This window comes from Lontra canadensis, unplaced genomic scaffold (genome assembly GCF_010015895.1).
Source record: "Lontra canadensis isolate GAN:19392208 unplaced genomic scaffold, GSC_riverotter_1.0 scaffold13, whole genome shotgun sequence".
Taxonomy (NCBI): Eukaryota; Metazoa; Chordata; class Mammalia; order Carnivora; family Mustelidae; genus Lontra; species Lontra canadensis.
The window spans coordinates 26205883-26223597 of record NW_022631007.1 but is presented as its reverse complement, the minus strand read 5'-3'; the positions used below and the strand labels follow the sequence as shown (position 1 = coordinate 26223597).

The 17715-nt window shown below is 39.9% G+C and overlaps 1 protein-coding gene across 1 annotated transcript in view; it reads left to right on the top strand.

The window, feature by feature from the left end:
* Nucleotides 1-1805: 1805 nt before the first annotated feature.
* The window catches only part of CYTIP (cytohesin 1 interacting protein), a 73121-nt gene continuing 57211 nt past the window's right edge, over nt 1806-17715 (top strand). The window contains exons 1-3 of the mRNA XM_032857852.1: nt 1806-1919; nt 2863-2959; nt 3454-3556. Of these exons, the coding sequence (XP_032713743.1) occupies nt 3554-3556 (3 nt within the window). The 5' untranslated portion in view covers nt 1806-1919; nt 2863-2959; nt 3454-3553. The remainder of the gene's footprint in view (nt 1920-2862; nt 2960-3453; nt 3557-17715) is intronic.

Here is a 17715-nt window from a genome sequence, read left to right as displayed (position 1 = left end):
TGTTGATATTAATGTAGTAGCTCTTTAATTAAAAAACCAAATTTTAACTGAAAATTTGTTTAACTGATTTTATCCTCTCCATTAATATATCTACTTAATAAAGGGTTTTAAACCTCCCATTTGTGCTTGCAGCTGAAGAGCAAACCCAAGTAATTGATCTCCTTGCCAGCCTCAATAAGTGCTATATTGATGTTTTATAGAAAATTTAACTTCAAGAGAAATTTAACACTAGTTGTTGAAGACACAAAGGAATAAGATATGATCTTGATACATGAGATATTCAGGCTTTATTTACCTATATAAATAAATATGTGATAAGGTGGTGATGTGGAAATTGAGGAAGAAATAACCAGAAGAAGTCATTTAACCTTGAAGAGCGAAAAATTTTCCAGGTGGGCAAAGTGTGTGTGTGTGTGTGTGTGTGTGTGCGCGCGCGCGCGTGTGGGTGTGTCTGTGTCTGTGTGTTTGTGTGTGGTTGGAATAGTAGGCAGGGGAGCAGCCTTCAAGGCAGAGTGTACCAGATAAGGATGATATAGTATTATGGAAATCTGTGCTGTCGTTAGAATAACAGGGCTGGTGAGCTTGAGTCTAGAAAGGTAGTTTGGAACCAAATGAAAACCCTATTTAAATGCTAAGATATGGACCTTCAATCTCACTGGGTATGTGTGTTAACCAATACACTTGAGTGATGGATTGATACGATGCCTCTATAATCTGTTAGGGAAGTGTTTACTAGGGAGGAAAGTTGGGTTTAGGGTGGTATTATAATTCCCTAGTCTTTAAAAATACGTGTGACTTGCTGAGTGGGAACTGTACTAGCCTCTATGTTCCATGCAAACTGGGTTGAATTAGTGACTCCCAGAACAGACTCGAATCCTTAGCATCTTTAAAACACAACAGCTTAAATCCCTTTGGATGCATCAGAGAGTCATGCATTTTTTAAAAGTAGTTATGTCTTGTTAGTCTCAGATAACCATATACTCTAAAATATCTGGAATTCAATGCCTGAAGAGAAGGGTTTGCAAACGGCATAAGTCATTTCCTATATCCGACCTGCCATTTTTTTTCACGTAAAATAAAAAGGAGATCAAGAAAGGACCTGTGGATAAAAGCTTTCGGCTTTTCCAAACATGCTTGCTCACCTGACCAATCATTTTTAAAAAGCCAGATTTTTTATACAAACTGCTTGTCGTGGCATTACTGATCCTAACTCTACTTGTCTGACTATAGTCATTCCATAAACATCATGAGAGACAGGATTGCTTCCAATAAAGCTTCGTTTATGGCATCTTAAGGGAAGGCACTTTGAATTGATATTCCCAATCCCTATCCTCATAATGAGATATACCGGTAGCTTAAAAAATTTTTCTTTTGTATGTTTGCTCAGCACTTAGCTCATTATAGACATTCTGAAGAATGGAGCACATTCCATTAAACAATTTGAGCAAAAGTAATGTGTAAATAAGTATAAGTGGCATAGCTTGGTGCTTAGTGCCCCCGCTACAGCTGTAGGAGCACAGACCGTGTCTGTCTTGTTTGTGCCTCTGTCTCTATTCCCCGGCACATAGCAGGTGCTCAGTAAACACCTGAGGAATAACGAGACAATGCATAGACTCCCTTTCCTTGTGACTTGGCTTGCCATGGTTATCCTAAGGGCAAAAGAAAGTAATACTTGCTCTATGACTACTTGGGCTCATGAGTTAATGTTTGCAAAGAGCTTTGAACTTCTTGGGAAAAAGAATGGTGTTTTTGTTGGCACCGCGTCATGTTTGCAGTGGCTCATGAATTACTCCTCCTTTTCTTCCTCCAGCTGCTCGCACTGTGCCCTCCCCCAGCTCTATGCCAGGCCAGGATCTCACAGAGGACAGCTGCACTCCTCTTCCTGCCTTCCTCCAGCCACCTCCAGTACTCCAGGAGAGGTAGGGACAGAGCAAACACTGGCAAGATTTCTCTCAGGCCTCCTAAGAGACTCCGGGGTAATGGAATTCGGGTCAATCCTAAGGACTCTTAGAGCAGCAGGAGTAGAGAGGAATGCAGGTTCTTGTCCCGCCATGGAAGAAGCTGTTAGGTTAGACAGGCAGATCTGTGAGGACTAGATTTTGAAGGTGAACTAGAGGCCATCATACGGGCAACTAGGAGTAAGAGCCAGCACAAGTGGTTTCTTTTGTGTATATAGTTTTAAATACATAATACAAAGCTTTGACTAGTAACTGGCAGAAAACACAGTTTCATTACAAGGAACTCCTAAGACAAGCCCGATTGCTTTTATATGGGTAGAACTTTCGACTGTTAGGACTACTTTCTCTATAATTCTTAAATATTTGATAGTGACAAATAAAGGGGGTCTATTTCACAACAGATACTGGCTTCAGTGTTTTCCAATGTACTTATGACTACAAAAATCGTGTTTATTTTTAGGAACTCAATAATTAAGCAGTTCAAGTGTGATTTAGGAAACAAAGAGATTTTGATTTTGCTTTGTTTTGTTTTAGTAAGAATGGCTGTCCCTTATGAACAAATTCGAGAAAAAGAGGTTTGTGTTTTTGTTTTTGTTTTTTTCAGGTTACCATATATTGACTTTCAGCTGATCACACACAACAAATATCTCAAAGGAATGCAGGGAGAGCTGGTTACAGGCAGAATAACCAAATTGACTATCAGTGACAGGGTTTGCCTTAAAGGCAGGAACAGTTCCCATTTTCCACAACTTTGAAGTGACTTGTTTTCCAAACCAGCTCATGAGGTTTCCTCTGTGTGTGGAAAATTCTTTATTACATATATTTATTTTTTTTCCATGATACACATTTGTATGATTGTTCCTGTACAGGTACCAAATATGTTCTCTCTCTCTATTGTTCCTAGGGACTGGAAATGGATGTCATGTGGACAAAAACGAACCTGGTATCCTGTTAAAAAAGCCACATAAATGATGCCTGTTTTGTTTCCCAAAAAATCTCAGGTAAGTCTGGCTTTAGTTGACATCATGAAGTTAACCAAAAGTCTTATATTTTGTTTTAAAAAATTACGGAAGGGAACTTTTCCGCAATTAAATTGGGCTCAATAATCTGAAAACAAACACAAGCAGAGTTTATTGTATAGTTATATAAGCAGCATTGGAAACTCTGAGAGTTTAATGTCCCCATTAAAGCCACATGTGAAACATTTATTTGGGAGTGACTCCGGATAAGAAATGGTTTCCTTCTCCACTTGATTCATTATCAAATGAAGGACCCTGATTTTCCATTTGTTTGGGGTTTGAGAATCGCATAGGCATTATTGACTTTTTGTTGGTTTTTTTCCTCTTTATTTGTGAGGTATTTGATACTACGCAGTTTGCCCACATCGTAAAATAAACAGAAGAGATCCCCCTTCAAGGAAAGAGGAGGAGGGCAGTATGAATTAGGGAGAGATCAAGTTTCTTTTTCAGAATGTTAGTGTCCTGTGATATTGCAGGGGACTGTAAGTTCTCGGAGAGAAGACAGCAGGAAATCTTGGGAGCCCCAGCTCAGAGACCAGGAGGAATCACTGTCTGAGATTTGCCACCCAAAGTTCTATGGTAAGTTTGAGTTTGGAATGTGTGGGTTGATTCTCATTTTGTGTTATTTTCTTGTGGTCGGGAGAGGAGGAAGTGAACACGTTTTAATGAAGTGTAATATACTAAGATAAATAAAATATTGGAGGAAGTATTGCTGGGAATTCCTCATTCGCATGTTTCATGAGTAAACTGACTGACAATTTTAAGGTTTCTTTCCTAAATATTTTGGACTTCTACTCTTTGTTACTCAGTCTCTTTTTTTTGTTCTTGTTATTCTTGTTACTAGAATTCTTCCACTTTTTCTTTACTAATAGGGTAGGTGGATTTGCTAATAGGGTCAGTGAATTCCCTTGGTGGTGGGAATGTCTTCTGTAAAAGCAGATGTTAAGTTTGTGACAACCTGACTATTTTTGGTCATAGCTGGAAGGTCCAATAAATATGGGAGTGCGAAATTACATCAAGGAAAAGGGAAAAGAGAAGAGAATAGACTAGAAAGGTGGAAGTTCTTATGTAGAGAAAAGGAAGATGGTGAGGAGCCAAATTTAAGTTGGCTAAGCACTGGACTCAAAGACGATACCCTAGTGATGAAGAACGTGTAAGGCCACTCATGGAAATTCACTGTGTGTGTGTGTGTGTGTGTGTGTCCTTAACTTTGTATCATCTACAAAGAATAAACAATCAAATATTTATTGAACAGGGGCACCTGGGTGGCTCAGTGGGTTAAAGCCTCTGCCTTCAGCTCAGGTCATGGTCTCACGGTCCTGGGATCGAGCCCCGCATCAGGCTCTCTGCTCAGCAGGGAGCCTGCTTCCTCCTCTCTCCCTGCCTGCCTCTCTGACTGCTTGTGATCTCTATCAAATAAATAAATAAAATCTTTAAAAAAATTTTATTGAACAAAAAAGCTATCTCTTTTTGTAGCTGCTACAAGAATTATAAAGTTTAGCAAGCTAGTTGCTCTCGGGTCCTTTCTGTGTGATGGGCCTCAAGAAGGTAAACAGAACTCAGACAGAGGCAGCTGAAACCCAATAGAAGTTGCAGCCGAAAAGTGAGCGAGCAGTGAGCAGATCACCCAGTGCTCCCTCAGATCGTCATGAGGGCAGTCACACTTTTGGGTTACACCACCAGGGGTCAGGGCATTGTCGTCAGGGAAGCTTTTTTAAAGGACATTGGGTGTCAAAGGCACAGGGCAGTGGATCTCACACTTTTCAGAATGACAAGTGTTTAAGTTCCTGGGTCTTGCCTGTAGTGATTCTGATTCAGGAAGCTGGGGTGGGAAATTGGGGTGGGAAGTGGGGGAATATCCCTGGGAATCTTCAGCTTGTAAAAGAGGCAGGTACTGAAGGACCTCACGTTCCAGATAGATGTGTGGGGTTTCTCTAGCTTGTTAATCTTATTAGAGGACCATTGGTTCAGAGACCATCAGGAAGGAGCCTGGCTCTGAGAGACACTCACGGCAGGTGAGTTGAAGAGGTAGTGTCTTTGTCACACAGACCTGGGTTTGAATCCCCTGTGGCTTTGCACAAAGTGCTTTTCTTGGCTGAAATTCAGGTTTCTCCTTTTTAAAAGAGGGCAACCATATTGTTTACCTCTGGGATTTACAGAAAATAATGGACGCGAAGCACTTAGAAGAGTGGCACAAAATAATGCAATTAGTAAATACTACCACCTGCGGTGGGGAGAGAAGGGGGAATATCAGTGATAAGCCCTCTGTGGCCAGGAGAATGGTTTGGGGCAGACAGAGCTCAGGTGTGACCAACCAGAAGGCTAGTTCTTAGATCTTGGGGGTCCAGGGGCAGGTTCTGAAGATAGACCATAGACCAGAAAATGCATAAACATGAGGGTGGGAGAAACACTTTCTCAAATGTTTTCCAGGAGTGGTAATAAGGAACCCAGATGGCACAGTTAATTGGAATTGTAATTGATCCCCAAATAGTATTTAAGTCAATAGTTCATTGATTTTCCTCAGGAAAACCTTTATAAGAACTTCTAGAAGGGAACAAAGTGAAATGCATCAAATGCAGTGATTTGTTCATATCTGCCACTCACCCTACATGGAAGGAGTAATGAATGAGGAGAAAAATGGAAAGGAACAGGGACCATAAATCATAAGGCTGTAATGAAATGAAATCCTTTTCTGGTAATTCAGTGTGATGTCGGGTCGTACTGAACTGGCTGGCTTGCTTCCATGTGACTGTTGCCAAGGTACTCTCCCAAGATGAAGCGCGAAGGGTAGAGGAAACAAGCTGATGCCTTTCTTCAAAGACAAAGATAAAATTTAGAGACACTTAAGTGTACGCTGTGACTGAAACAGCCAACAAATTAATGGATGGGGGGAAAGAGGAACCGGTGGGAGTGTGATGCAACCAGACTATCCCTAGAACTTCCTTTCTACCCTGAATGCCCTTCTGATCCTGAGGCACTGTGATAAGGCATAGATGGTGAGACAAATCCCAGTAGCTTCATATTTTCACCTGGAAGATAGTCCCTAAACTGGGGTACCTAAGGTATTGCCAAAGCCTAGCTATTTTGAAGAATTTTGCTTATTCTGAAATACAAATTTTTCAGTGATTTTCCATAAACCCAAGTTTCAACTTAAATGTATTTTAACCAGTGCCGTTACTTCTCTGAATGCTACTGCTATATTCTCAGTAAATAACCTTGATACTGCATGACAATGACAAATAAGTGATGAAGAAAGAGATGTTAAGAGGAGTCACCATTTTGGGGGCTCTCATGCTCTCCTAGGTATTAGGCTGGTTTTATTTCCTCCTTGGTCCTTATACTGACCCTGTTAGGAGGCATCATTGTGGAGAATTTCTATGAAAATTTTAAGAAGTCACAGAAGTAGCAAATAGTAAAACTGAGGTTCGAATCCAGATCTTTCTAACTCTAAAATCCATGTTTCTAGTCCTGTAAGATACCGTATATCTGTCTACTAAGTGCATTTGTAGTAAGCCTGTAGAGATCGCTCCTTGATCCAGGGTGTTCTATTGTTCAAAAATACAATGCAAAGTGTGTGTATTGTCCCCCTCCTTCACTTTTCCCTTGTGAGCACTTTAAGGGAGCTCTTTTCCTAACAGCAAATATATATAAAATTTATTTATTTACTTACTTATTTATTAATTTGAGAAATGAGTTACTGACTGGTCTGAACTTGCTTGCTGGCATATACATGAAAGTGACAATTTTTTCTTCTCCAGTTACTTAAGCCTGGTCAAATTTCCCTTTTCCTTGGGCAGATACCATCATCTTTGTTTTTTCTATAAAAAAATGAAAACAAAACACACTGATTCTGTGTTACAAAAATTCAGTCTCGGGGCACCTGGGTGGCTCAGTGACTTAAGCCTCTGCCTTCGGCTCAGGTCCATGATCTCAGGGTCCTGGGTCCTCTGCATCTGGCTCTCTGCTCAGTGAGGAGCCTGCTTCCCTCTCTCTCTCTGCCTGCCTACTTGTGATCTCTCTATCAAATAAATAAAGTCTTTAAAAAAAATTCAATCTCAATCCAATTTAAAAGTTCTCTTTTGACATCATCTGTTAGTATAAGGTCTTAACATGGAAGGATGGACTGTGGTATGCCTCTGGGATACAAGGCTCTCTCTCCCTCTCCCAGGCTATAATTTGAGGAGATTTGGGACAGGGAGGAAGGAGAAGGAAAGGACGAGTTTCTTACATTTCATGGTGAAGTTTTCATCCTTCTGTTCAAGATTTTGACTCTATCTCTGGTTAATGTTGAGTAGCGGGTTGTGGTCCTGTGTACAGTAGGCATCCGTATGATAGTTTTCAGAGTGCTTTTTGGGGTCTCTCCAAATTACTGAGCTGGGAGATCCACCTCCAGTAAGATCTTATCCACATAACACCTCACTTCCCCAACCCTACCACCCAGCCTCCTCCTGCTGGGTCTTCTTGGTCGGCAGCCCATGCTTGCTCATGGAATATGGGAAGACAGGACCAACTAGCATCTTCCCCTGAGTCTGCGTGGTCCACAGGAAAAGGTTGCAAGTTTCCCCAGGGCTCTGTCCTCTCTCCACAGCTCTTTTTACCCTCAGTTTAAATAGATACAGTAAGTAAATTGACGAGGCCATGGCTTATGCAGATGTCAAAGTTAGCCAGGGCACACTGACATTCCCTTCTCACAGCCTCCCTCCCTGGATTGAAGAATAGTTCTCTTGGTGCCTCCTGAACTGGGCTCAGCAGTGAGAGTGTGTCTTCAGGGAGTGGATCAAATATCAGCACTCTCTTCCACCCTCATCAAGGGGCCCACACAGCTTTGAAGACTTGCTACTTCTCTTTTCTGGCTCCAGCCATGCTTTTAGACTTCCCTGGGGAAGGGGAGGGCACAGTCTGAGGTGGCAATCGAGACATTTACCCTCTCCTGCAGGTAGCCTGGAAGGAAATGGAAGCCACAGTTGTTCTCCAGCTTCTTTATCCCAATATTGGAGTACTAATGAGTCATTGCAGGGTGGCAGAAAGACTTACACTTAACAGCTTTGTTACATGTGTATACTTCTTGGGGCAAAAATTAATTAATTGATATAAAATGAAAAATGTCTTCTTTATAGAAGACACTGTGAAGACAATGAAAAGACAAGCCAAAGACTGGTAGAAAATACTTCCGAAAGACATATCTAATGTAAGACTGTTAACCCCAAAATACCGAGAACACTTAAAACTCAATGATAAGAAAATGAACAAACTGATGAAATAAATGTGCAAAAGATTTGAACAGACTCCCCTTCAAAGAAGATATACAGATGGTGAATAAGCCTTTGTATGATGCCCAATATCATATGTCATTAGGGAATTGCAAATTTAAACAACAATGAAATACCACTACATACCCATTAGTACAATGAAATCCAAAACATTGACAACACTGAATGCTGGCCAGCATACGGAGCAACAGGAACTCTCATTCATTGCTAGTAGGAAGGCAAAACGGTACAGCCACTATGGAAGACAGTTTGGCAGTTTTTGACAAAATTAAAAATACTCTTACCCTCAAATGCAATGATTGCTCTCCTTGATATTTACCTAAGTGAGTTTAAAAAAAAAACACAAAAAACTTATGTCCATAAAAATCTGCATAAAGATGTTTATAACAGTTTTATTCATAATTTCCAAAGCTTGGATACAACTAAGGTGTCCTTCAGTGGGTGAATAGATAAACTGTGGTATGTCCACACAATAGAGTATTATTCAGTACTGAGGGGAACCTGGGTGGCTCAGTGGGTTAAGCTTCTGCCTTTGACTCAGGTCATGATTTCAGAGTCCTGGGATCGAGCCCCATAGAAGCTTCTCCACTCAGTGGCGAGTCTGCTTCTCCCTCTCCCTCTGCCTGTGTGATATCTCTAATAATAATAATAATAATAATAATAAAATAATATTATTCAGTACTAAAAATACTCATTAGCTAAAAATATCTCTAAACATAGCTAAAATAGCTCATTAGCTATCAAACCATGAAAAGCAATGGAGGAATAATAAATGCATATCACTAAGTGAAAGAAGCCAATCTGAGAGGGGCACCTGGGTGGCTCAGTGGGTTAAGGCCTCTGCCTTCAGCTCAGGTCCTGGTCCCAGGGTCCTGGGATCGAGCCCTGCATCTGGCTCTCTGCTCAGTGGGGAGCCTGCTTCCCACTCCCCTGCCTGCCTCTGCCTACTTGTGAATTCTGTCTGTCAAATAAATAAATAAATAAAATCTTAAAAAAAAAAAAAAGCCAATCTGAGAGGCTACATACTGTGTGATTCCAACTATATGACATCTTAAAAAGGCAAAGCTATGTGACCATAAAGAGATAAGTGATTTAGGAGGAGGGAGGGATGACTAGGTAGAGTGCAGAGGATATTTAGGGCAATGCAACTAATCTGTACATATTACAAAGGTAGATACATGTCATTAGGGTTTTTTTCCAACTCACAGAATGTATAACAGTAAGCGTGAACCCCAATGTAAACTATGGACTTTTGGTGATAATGATGCACCAGTGTAGGTTCAGTAATTGTAACAGATGCCCTGTTGTGGGACATTGATAGTGGGAGAGATTGCCCATGTGCAGGGGCAAGGGGTAGAGGAGAACTCCATACCTCCTGTACAGTTTTTTTGGCTCTAAAAAATAAAGTCTATTGAAAATTAACTTATATTAAAACTATTCTAATAAAGAGTCACAGGTAGCCAAAAAAGAGAAATCTGCTTTCAAAATGCATAACAGATTTCTTCACATCTGTACGGAACCAAGTAATCTGTTCTATGTTTGGCTATCCCTTGGACAGAGAATGCCTAGCAAATGATAGATGCAGTTTAGTCTTCTACCTCCTCTCTGTATTTCATGCTAGGGGATGCTGATCCTGAGATGACTAGGCAGCAGCACAGGTGGAGGGGTACAGACACCTCTTCCTGGAAGCCTTCTCTTCGATAGTGCAGCCAGCCAACCTCAAGGCTGCGGAGAACTCTGCATCAGTTACAGTTCTGAATGATGTAACTCTACAGTGAGTCATTATTACCTAAAAAAATGACAGCTGGGATTCTGTTTTCTTAGAACACTCTTTTCTCTGTTCATGACTTCAGTTGGTCTTTAGTCGGTACGAGAAGCCAAGGAAGACGGAACTGAACTGTTAAGTCAGACATGGTATAGCTCTGAGATATTTAGTCACTTGTGCCAAACTGGCATTTGGCTACAGTAATTTTTTTTCACATTTAGTGTGGACATCCATTTTGTGCTTCAGTCTCTCAGACACCCACTATCAACATGAGATGTGGCACACAACTAATGAAGAGTTAATATCTGGTGATTTCCTACAAGTATCTCTAGGTGATGGGGTTATAAGTGATTTTAAATTACATTCATGCCTTTTCTGAAAGTTGTTCCTATAGTGACTATGTATTGTTTATCATCAGAAAATAAATAAATCTATTTCCATTTGAAAACTTAATGCAAGGAAAAACAGCTAAAGTAGTTATGAAAATTTTGAAAGATGAAGGTTACATGGGCTTGCCCTGTTAACATCAAAGAAGGACAACAACTAGCCTGCACTTTTGTGACACTCTCTATGTTTCCAGCACTGGTCTGAGCTCATTATTTTACAAACTAATGTAAGCTTCAGAACCTCGTGAGGAAACGAATATTGGTATGCCCATTTTACAGAGAAGGAAACTGAATCACAGCAAGGCCATAACCAGCCCATCGTCAGTTAGCTAGTAAGGGGTAGAATTAAAATCTGAGAACAAGCACTTAGCTCCAGAGCAGAGTTCTTTATCACTCTACTAGGTTACAAAAAACAAAACAGTAAGAACAACATTGCATTAGCTAAAGATCGGAGCTCTTAATGTAATAAAAATAAATAGACTGGAAATAGAATGTAGAAAATCTTAATAGGAAAAATGAAGCACCATAAATCAGTGAAACAGAAGGTGGGTAATTTTGCAACATTATTTGGGGAAAGTAGTTATTTAGACTTTAAATATTCAGTTTAGCATACCCCCCCTCCATAAAAATAATTATCCATTTTATCCCAAATAAATTCAGGAGTTAAATCTAAATAGTTAAACCAAAATAACTTCGAAGAAATATAGATGAGTATCATCTGATCTCTGGACGAAAAAGGATTTTCTAAACTTAAAAGCAATTACGAAAATCACAGAGGAAAATACTGATGGAAAAGATAAAATTTTTCTGTATATCATAAGACTGGAAGAAAAGATAAACAGCAAACATATTTAAGAAATTGTAATTTGTCATACACACCTGTAAGGAAACCACAAAGGAGGAATGGAAGTGGCTAATAAAATATGAAACATACTCATTAATAATACAAGAAAGGCAAATTTTCAAAAATTCAAATTACAACAAAAATTATGTAGCATTTTTCACAGAGCAAGTTTTAACTGGTAATAATCAAGGTTGTCAGGAGCTCTGCAGGATGGATGGGTGGTTTCAAGTACAACCTTTCTTTTTTTTTTAATAACAAAATTACAGACTTCATTTAGATTTCCTCAGTTTTCCCAGTATTTTTCCCATAATTACTGTTATTATTTTAATTTATTATTTATTATGTTATTATTTAATGCGTCATGTTAATCACCATACAGTACATCATTAGTTTTTTGTGTGGTATTCCACAATTCTTTGTTTGTGTATAACACCCAGTGCTCCATGCAGTATGTACCCTCCTTGATACCCATCAGCGGGCTCACCCATCCTTCCATCCCCTTCCCCTCTAAAACCCTCAGTTTGTTTCCTGGAGTCCATAGTTTCTCATGGTTCATCTCAATGTACAATGTAAAACCTGCCTAAAAATAATTTACCAATAGCCATCAAAAGTTTGAAAACAGCCATATTTTTTAAATCAGTATTTTTATATAAGGATTTATCCTAAGAAAATGGTCATGTGGACATATATTTATGTTCAAGTTTTCATCACATCATCATTTCTAATAGTGAAATGTTAGAAACTACTTAATATTTAATAAAATTGGATTAGTTGGTAATAACTGGAAAATATAGCATAGCTATAGAGTACACTATCCCACCACAATTAAAATCATGTCATGAGTAGTTCTTAGTGAGAAGACAACATGGCCATTAGATAGTGTTTTAAGTGTAACAAAAGAGGATACAGAATTATTTACACATCCAGTTAAAAATAATAAGAAGAAAGGACTTGAAGGATCGTGAAAAGTGTTCTCCATGATTGTAAGTAGTGGTAGGGATTTCTATGTCTTAGAAGCTGCCTAAAACAGAGATAATAATGGGGAAAAATTTATTTCCAATAAAAAATAAGAAGTAGAGGGGCAATACAGGGACAAAGGAAAAAGGGCGGATCATTGAAAATGGTGAGAGGCATACAAGTATGATCTCAAATTAGAGATGATGACAGAGCAGGAAGAAGTCTAGAGTGAATAAAAATAATGAAACTGTTAATGCTCTTGGTCAGCCCCTTCAAAACAATAGTCTTTTTGAATAATTTTTTAATTTTTTTATAAACATATAATGTACTATTAACCCCAGGGGTACAGGTCTGTGAATCGCCAGGTTTACACACTTCACAGCACTCACCATAGCACATACCCTCCCCAATGTCCATAACCCAACCACCCTCTCCCTATCCCCCTCCCCCTGGCAACCCTCAGTTTGTTTTTTGAGATTAAGAGTCTCTTATGGTTTGTCTCCCTCCCGATCCCATTTTGTTTCATTTAAAAACAATAGTCGATAGAAAAACTGCAAGGACAGTTAGCTGCTTCTCTCTCTCAACTTTGGTCAGAGCTGCCAATCCATCCCCTGGGATATGTTGATAGAAGCTAGTGTTTCTTTAAAACAGACCAGTTCTCTGTCCAAACTCTTGTTTTTACAGATGTCACATAGATTTTCAGTGTTACCTCTAAAATGTCTGGCTAAGATGTTTTCAGAGAAATGAATCTTGGAATTTGGTCTGTAACATTTCTCTTTGTTTAAGTCTGTGAACTTTCTAATTCACATTATATTGAAAATTGGGGAGGAGGGCTGCAACAAAGGTAGACATAATTGGTCTATTAGCTGTTGCCTTCATTTTTCTATAAATACACACAGAATTGGCCAACTTTTCCCCCTGTCATTTCAACTGGATTTTCTAAAATGTCTTAGAGAAATTTGAAGGTCTAATTACACTTTTCAAATTCTTGTCCCCCCTACCCCCCACCCCCACCCCCGGGAAGTTGGATATATTTGTCACGTGTAGTCTCTGCTCCGTATTCAGGAGGATTTATTTCCCTGCATTTTTAGTTCTCATCTCAAACCCTTCCAGAGTTGGACGCTAATATGCTTGTTTTCATCATAGTGGATCCCTGCTCCGCACTCAAGTTTATGTTCTCAGTTTATGTCTCCTCAAGTTACTCTGGGATCTCTTCCTATGTTCCCTTGCACTAGCCTGCCTACCAGCACCTAATCCCAGGTGTCCATAGTGAGTGGCCATGTGTGTAGGCATGGTAGAAAAGAGTGCTGTTTTTCTATTCCTTTTTGGGAGGTATTGATGTAATTGGTTCAAACATGACTGTAATCATTTCTAATAAACTTGAACAGAAAAAAGGTGTATCTAAAGCTGAAATTTCCATTGAGTCATCGCTGAGATGTTTTATATGGAGAAGAATGTTTTCTTTCTCCTCCTCTAGTAACATCCTGTGGGCTTCTCCATCAGCCCAGGATAGGAGATTCTGGCTGTTGGATCTGAAAAGGTGATGTCGCCGATGCCAAAGCATGAGTCATCGTGGCGTGAGCATTGTTTCACTGCTTTGCTCTGTGGCTCATAGGAGATGGTGCATGTGAATTCACACTCCGCCATGCTCTCTTTCTTTCCTCTTCATCTCTATTTTCTCTCTAAGGGCAGTTTTGGCTGTCACCAAACACTGTCTCCCAAGTGCCAAATTTTCAAATGGTGTTGTGCCTATTTATAGGACCGTCTTGTCACTTGGGCCAGTTCGACTTTCAATGAACACATGCCTACTGGTAGTAGAGCTGTGATTTTAGCTACTGTTTTTGTGAATATAGAAGTCACGAACAGAATTGTAAAATGCTAATTTAAAATCAGAATGTCTATAGGTGGGTTCAAATGCCTGTGGAGTCACTCAATCTCTTCAGAGGTGTGGGGCTACTTTAGCCTGGGGTTGTACTCCATGTCACATAAACTGCTTTGTTTCCTGTTAGAAATCCTGGTGCTATGGACCTGTCAGATAACCCTGTTGCTGCGTCTACCTCTTGCATTCATTAATTCGTTTAGCGAATCTGAAGAGAGCGCCAATCGCCAGGCATTCTGGTAGGTGTGAGAGACACAAGTAAAAAAGAGTTGAGACTCTGTCCTGAGGGAGCTTACAACGTACTAGAAAATATGGAAAAGAAAGAGCCAGTTAATAATACGGTGTGGTAAGAAAAATCCCCCATGCTGTGGAAACGTGTTGAAAAGAGGAATGCTCAGAATGGCTTTAGAAAGGATTGGCCAGGGAAAGTTTCCTGGAGAGGTAGTCTAGAACCTAAAGGAGAGAGGCTAAACTGTGTGGGTCTGACACTTTCAGGTCCTTCCTCCATGGGAGGCACGTACTTGCACAATGTAGATGACCAGAGCACACACAGGGATTCCAGAAGCACCAGGGTGAGAGGGCAGTAAATCATGCAAACCGAACTTGGTCAGGCTCAGGGAAAACAACAACCATTAATCTGCTGGTTTTGGGGGTGTTTGGCTTTGTTAAAATTTGGGGGCATTTTCTAAGTGTTACTAAATACATGTTGAACAAAAACTATATATAAATGGTGATTTTTTTTTTTTCCTTTTGTGAACAAAAGTTCTGAATGTGTCTTGCTGGATCCTGGGTTTCTTCTGGTGTCGGGCTGCAGATCTCACTTTTTTGGAACTTAGTGTGAGGCCCAGACTGACCTCTGAGAATGGACCCACCTCATGAGTAACCCCATCTGAGAGGATCTGTGTGGGCAGTTCCCCAGGATGCCTTCTGTAAATTCTTTGTTCTCCTCAGATTCTTTGAATCTTCCTCTCCTAATGCTTGCCATGACTACTCTTCAACTTGATCTGCCTGTAATGTCCAGGGTCTCCACTTAACTCCTCCCTTCCCAGCATTCTTCCTGTAGTGTCCAAATATCCTCGTTTGTGTTACGATTACCCACCCCCTGCTATTACTTGCACAACTACTACAACCACTACTATGGTTTCTACTACTCCTGTTATTTGTACTTCTATTCCTCCCACTGCTGCTACTGCTAGTAAACTACTATTTGTACTACAACTACTACTTCTAATACTACTTCTACTACTATGGCTGTTATATCAACTGCCACTACTTCCACTACTGCTCAGAGTCCTACTACTTCTACTTCTATGTCTCCTACTACAGCTACTACCACCGCTATTTGTACTACCACTACTATTTGTACGTCTTAAAGATTTTTTAAATTTATTCATTTGAAACAGAAAGAGAGAGAACAAACATGAACAGGGGAGGACCAAGGGGAGAGGGAGAAGCAGACTCCCCACCAAGCATGGAGCCTGCTACGGGACTTGATCCCAGGACCCTGGGTTCATGATCTGAGCTGACAAAGGCAGACGCCCAACCATGCATCTTCTGTACTTCTACTACTATTTGTACTGCTGATGCTACTACTACCACCACTTCTGCCCTTCCTCTTCTTACCAGTACTGCTAAAGCATTTTGTTGTTGTTGTTATTGTTAAGTGACTATATTCTAGGCATAGTCTGAAGAATTTTCTCATATCTGCAGAACAATCCTGCAAACACAAATATATTATCTTCATTTTGCAGGTGAGGTTACTAAGACACAGAGAGCTTAAAAATTTTTGGTTCATGGATTATTATTCTCTGTTTATGGAACACATTAGAAATTAATATACAATATGTAGCAGCAAAGTGCTATTGGGCTCGGTATATAATCCCTGTGATTTAGAAGCCCCATGGGTCCTCGCAGTGCTTCCTGGTCTGTGACTTACTGGCAGCAACATGACTAGAACGGCCTGGTGTGTTGAACAGTTCTCATTAAGTTTCAAGTATTTTAGTTTTGGGCTGCTATAAGAAATACCACAGACTCGTTGACTTCACTGGCAAACATTTATTTCTCCCAGTTCACCCAGTTCATGGGACTAGGAAGTCCAAGATCACAGGGCCAGCATGGTTGGGTTCTGCTGAGAGCCTATTTCCTTCTTGCTCTGTGTCATATGCTGAAAATATCAGAGAGAGAGGCAAGCTCACTTGTCTTTTCTTATAAAGGCACTAATTCCATCATTAGAGCCCCACCCTTATGATGCAATTACCTCCCAAATGCCTCCTCGTCAAATACCAGCACATTGGGTATTAGGGTTTCATTATATAAATTTGGCAGGGGTGGGGATGTCAACATGCAGTTCATAATACAAGCCTAACAAAGGGTCTTCTTGGGGGCAAGTGGGACTTATTAGAGGAGAAACACAGTCTGGAAGACTTTAGAGTCAACGGTCAGTGGGGAGCCCTGAATATTCCATCCTGGGGCAGGAGTATCACTAGGAGTTCATTTTCTGTTTTGTTTTCTTTTTGTTTTTGTTTGTACTGTCTGCTGAGTGTTGGTTGTCATGGGCTTAGAAATGTTATTTCTTGGCCAAAAATGTAATCTGAGGTACTGTCATTGAAACCACAGCTTCTTGGGGACAGGGAAAGAGGCACCTGGATTATCAGACAGACATTGTTAACACAGGCGATTTCCATGTAACCCTGTAAGTATAGGGACTCTTTGACATACTCTAAAAGTTTTATTATTTTTTAGAAACAACTTTTTATGGAAAAAAATTTTACTTATTTTAAGAATACATAAAATAAAGAACACTAACTCATTAAAAAGTTTCTGCCTATGCTAGGTGAGGGGCTGTGTGCATGTGTGCACTTTGACAAATGGATTAGAAAGTGTAGAAATTCCTTACCTAGAGGGGATGAAGATAGAGCAGGTGTTAAATTGGTCCTAGTCAGATCACTGAAGAGGCAATTGTAGTGGTGAAGAAAGAGGTATGGACTGCGTGGCTAAGAATAGAACATGTACTCAACCTCAGGCCATGAGTTAGTGGGGCGCTATCTCTTGTTGTTTTGAAGTAATATCAACCTCAATAGACATCTTTCTCCCCAACTTTAATGAGGTATAATTCACAAAATTGTAAGATATTTAAAGTGTATAACAGGATGATTTGACACATATATACACTGTGAAAGGGTTTCCCTCCTTTCGCGGCCCCTATTTATCCCTTTCTTTGGTGTAGGAGAACATTAAAGTTCTACTCTCCTGTCAAATTTCAATTATATAATATAATGTTAGCAACTACAGTCCCATTTTTTACATGAGATCCTCAGACCTTATTTATCTTAGACTGAGAGCCTTCTTGTTCATGCAGACTTTGTGCTAAAGACTTGTGATAAAAGGGTACTTAAGAGATATGAAAGAGATTCATTGACTCTTTGCTATCTGAACATGAACCTTCCTTTTACTTCATTTTCCAGAATGTTTCCATAGATAGAGACAATGGAAAGCAGGGGAAAATGGTCTGGAGGAGGGCTGGCTATGAGTGGAGTATCACATCAATCCTGTGTACAATGATTATTATTTATTTATTTATTTATTTTTTTTGCTGGTGGTTTCTGAACCAACTTTCAGAAGTCCCTGCTAAGTGTTG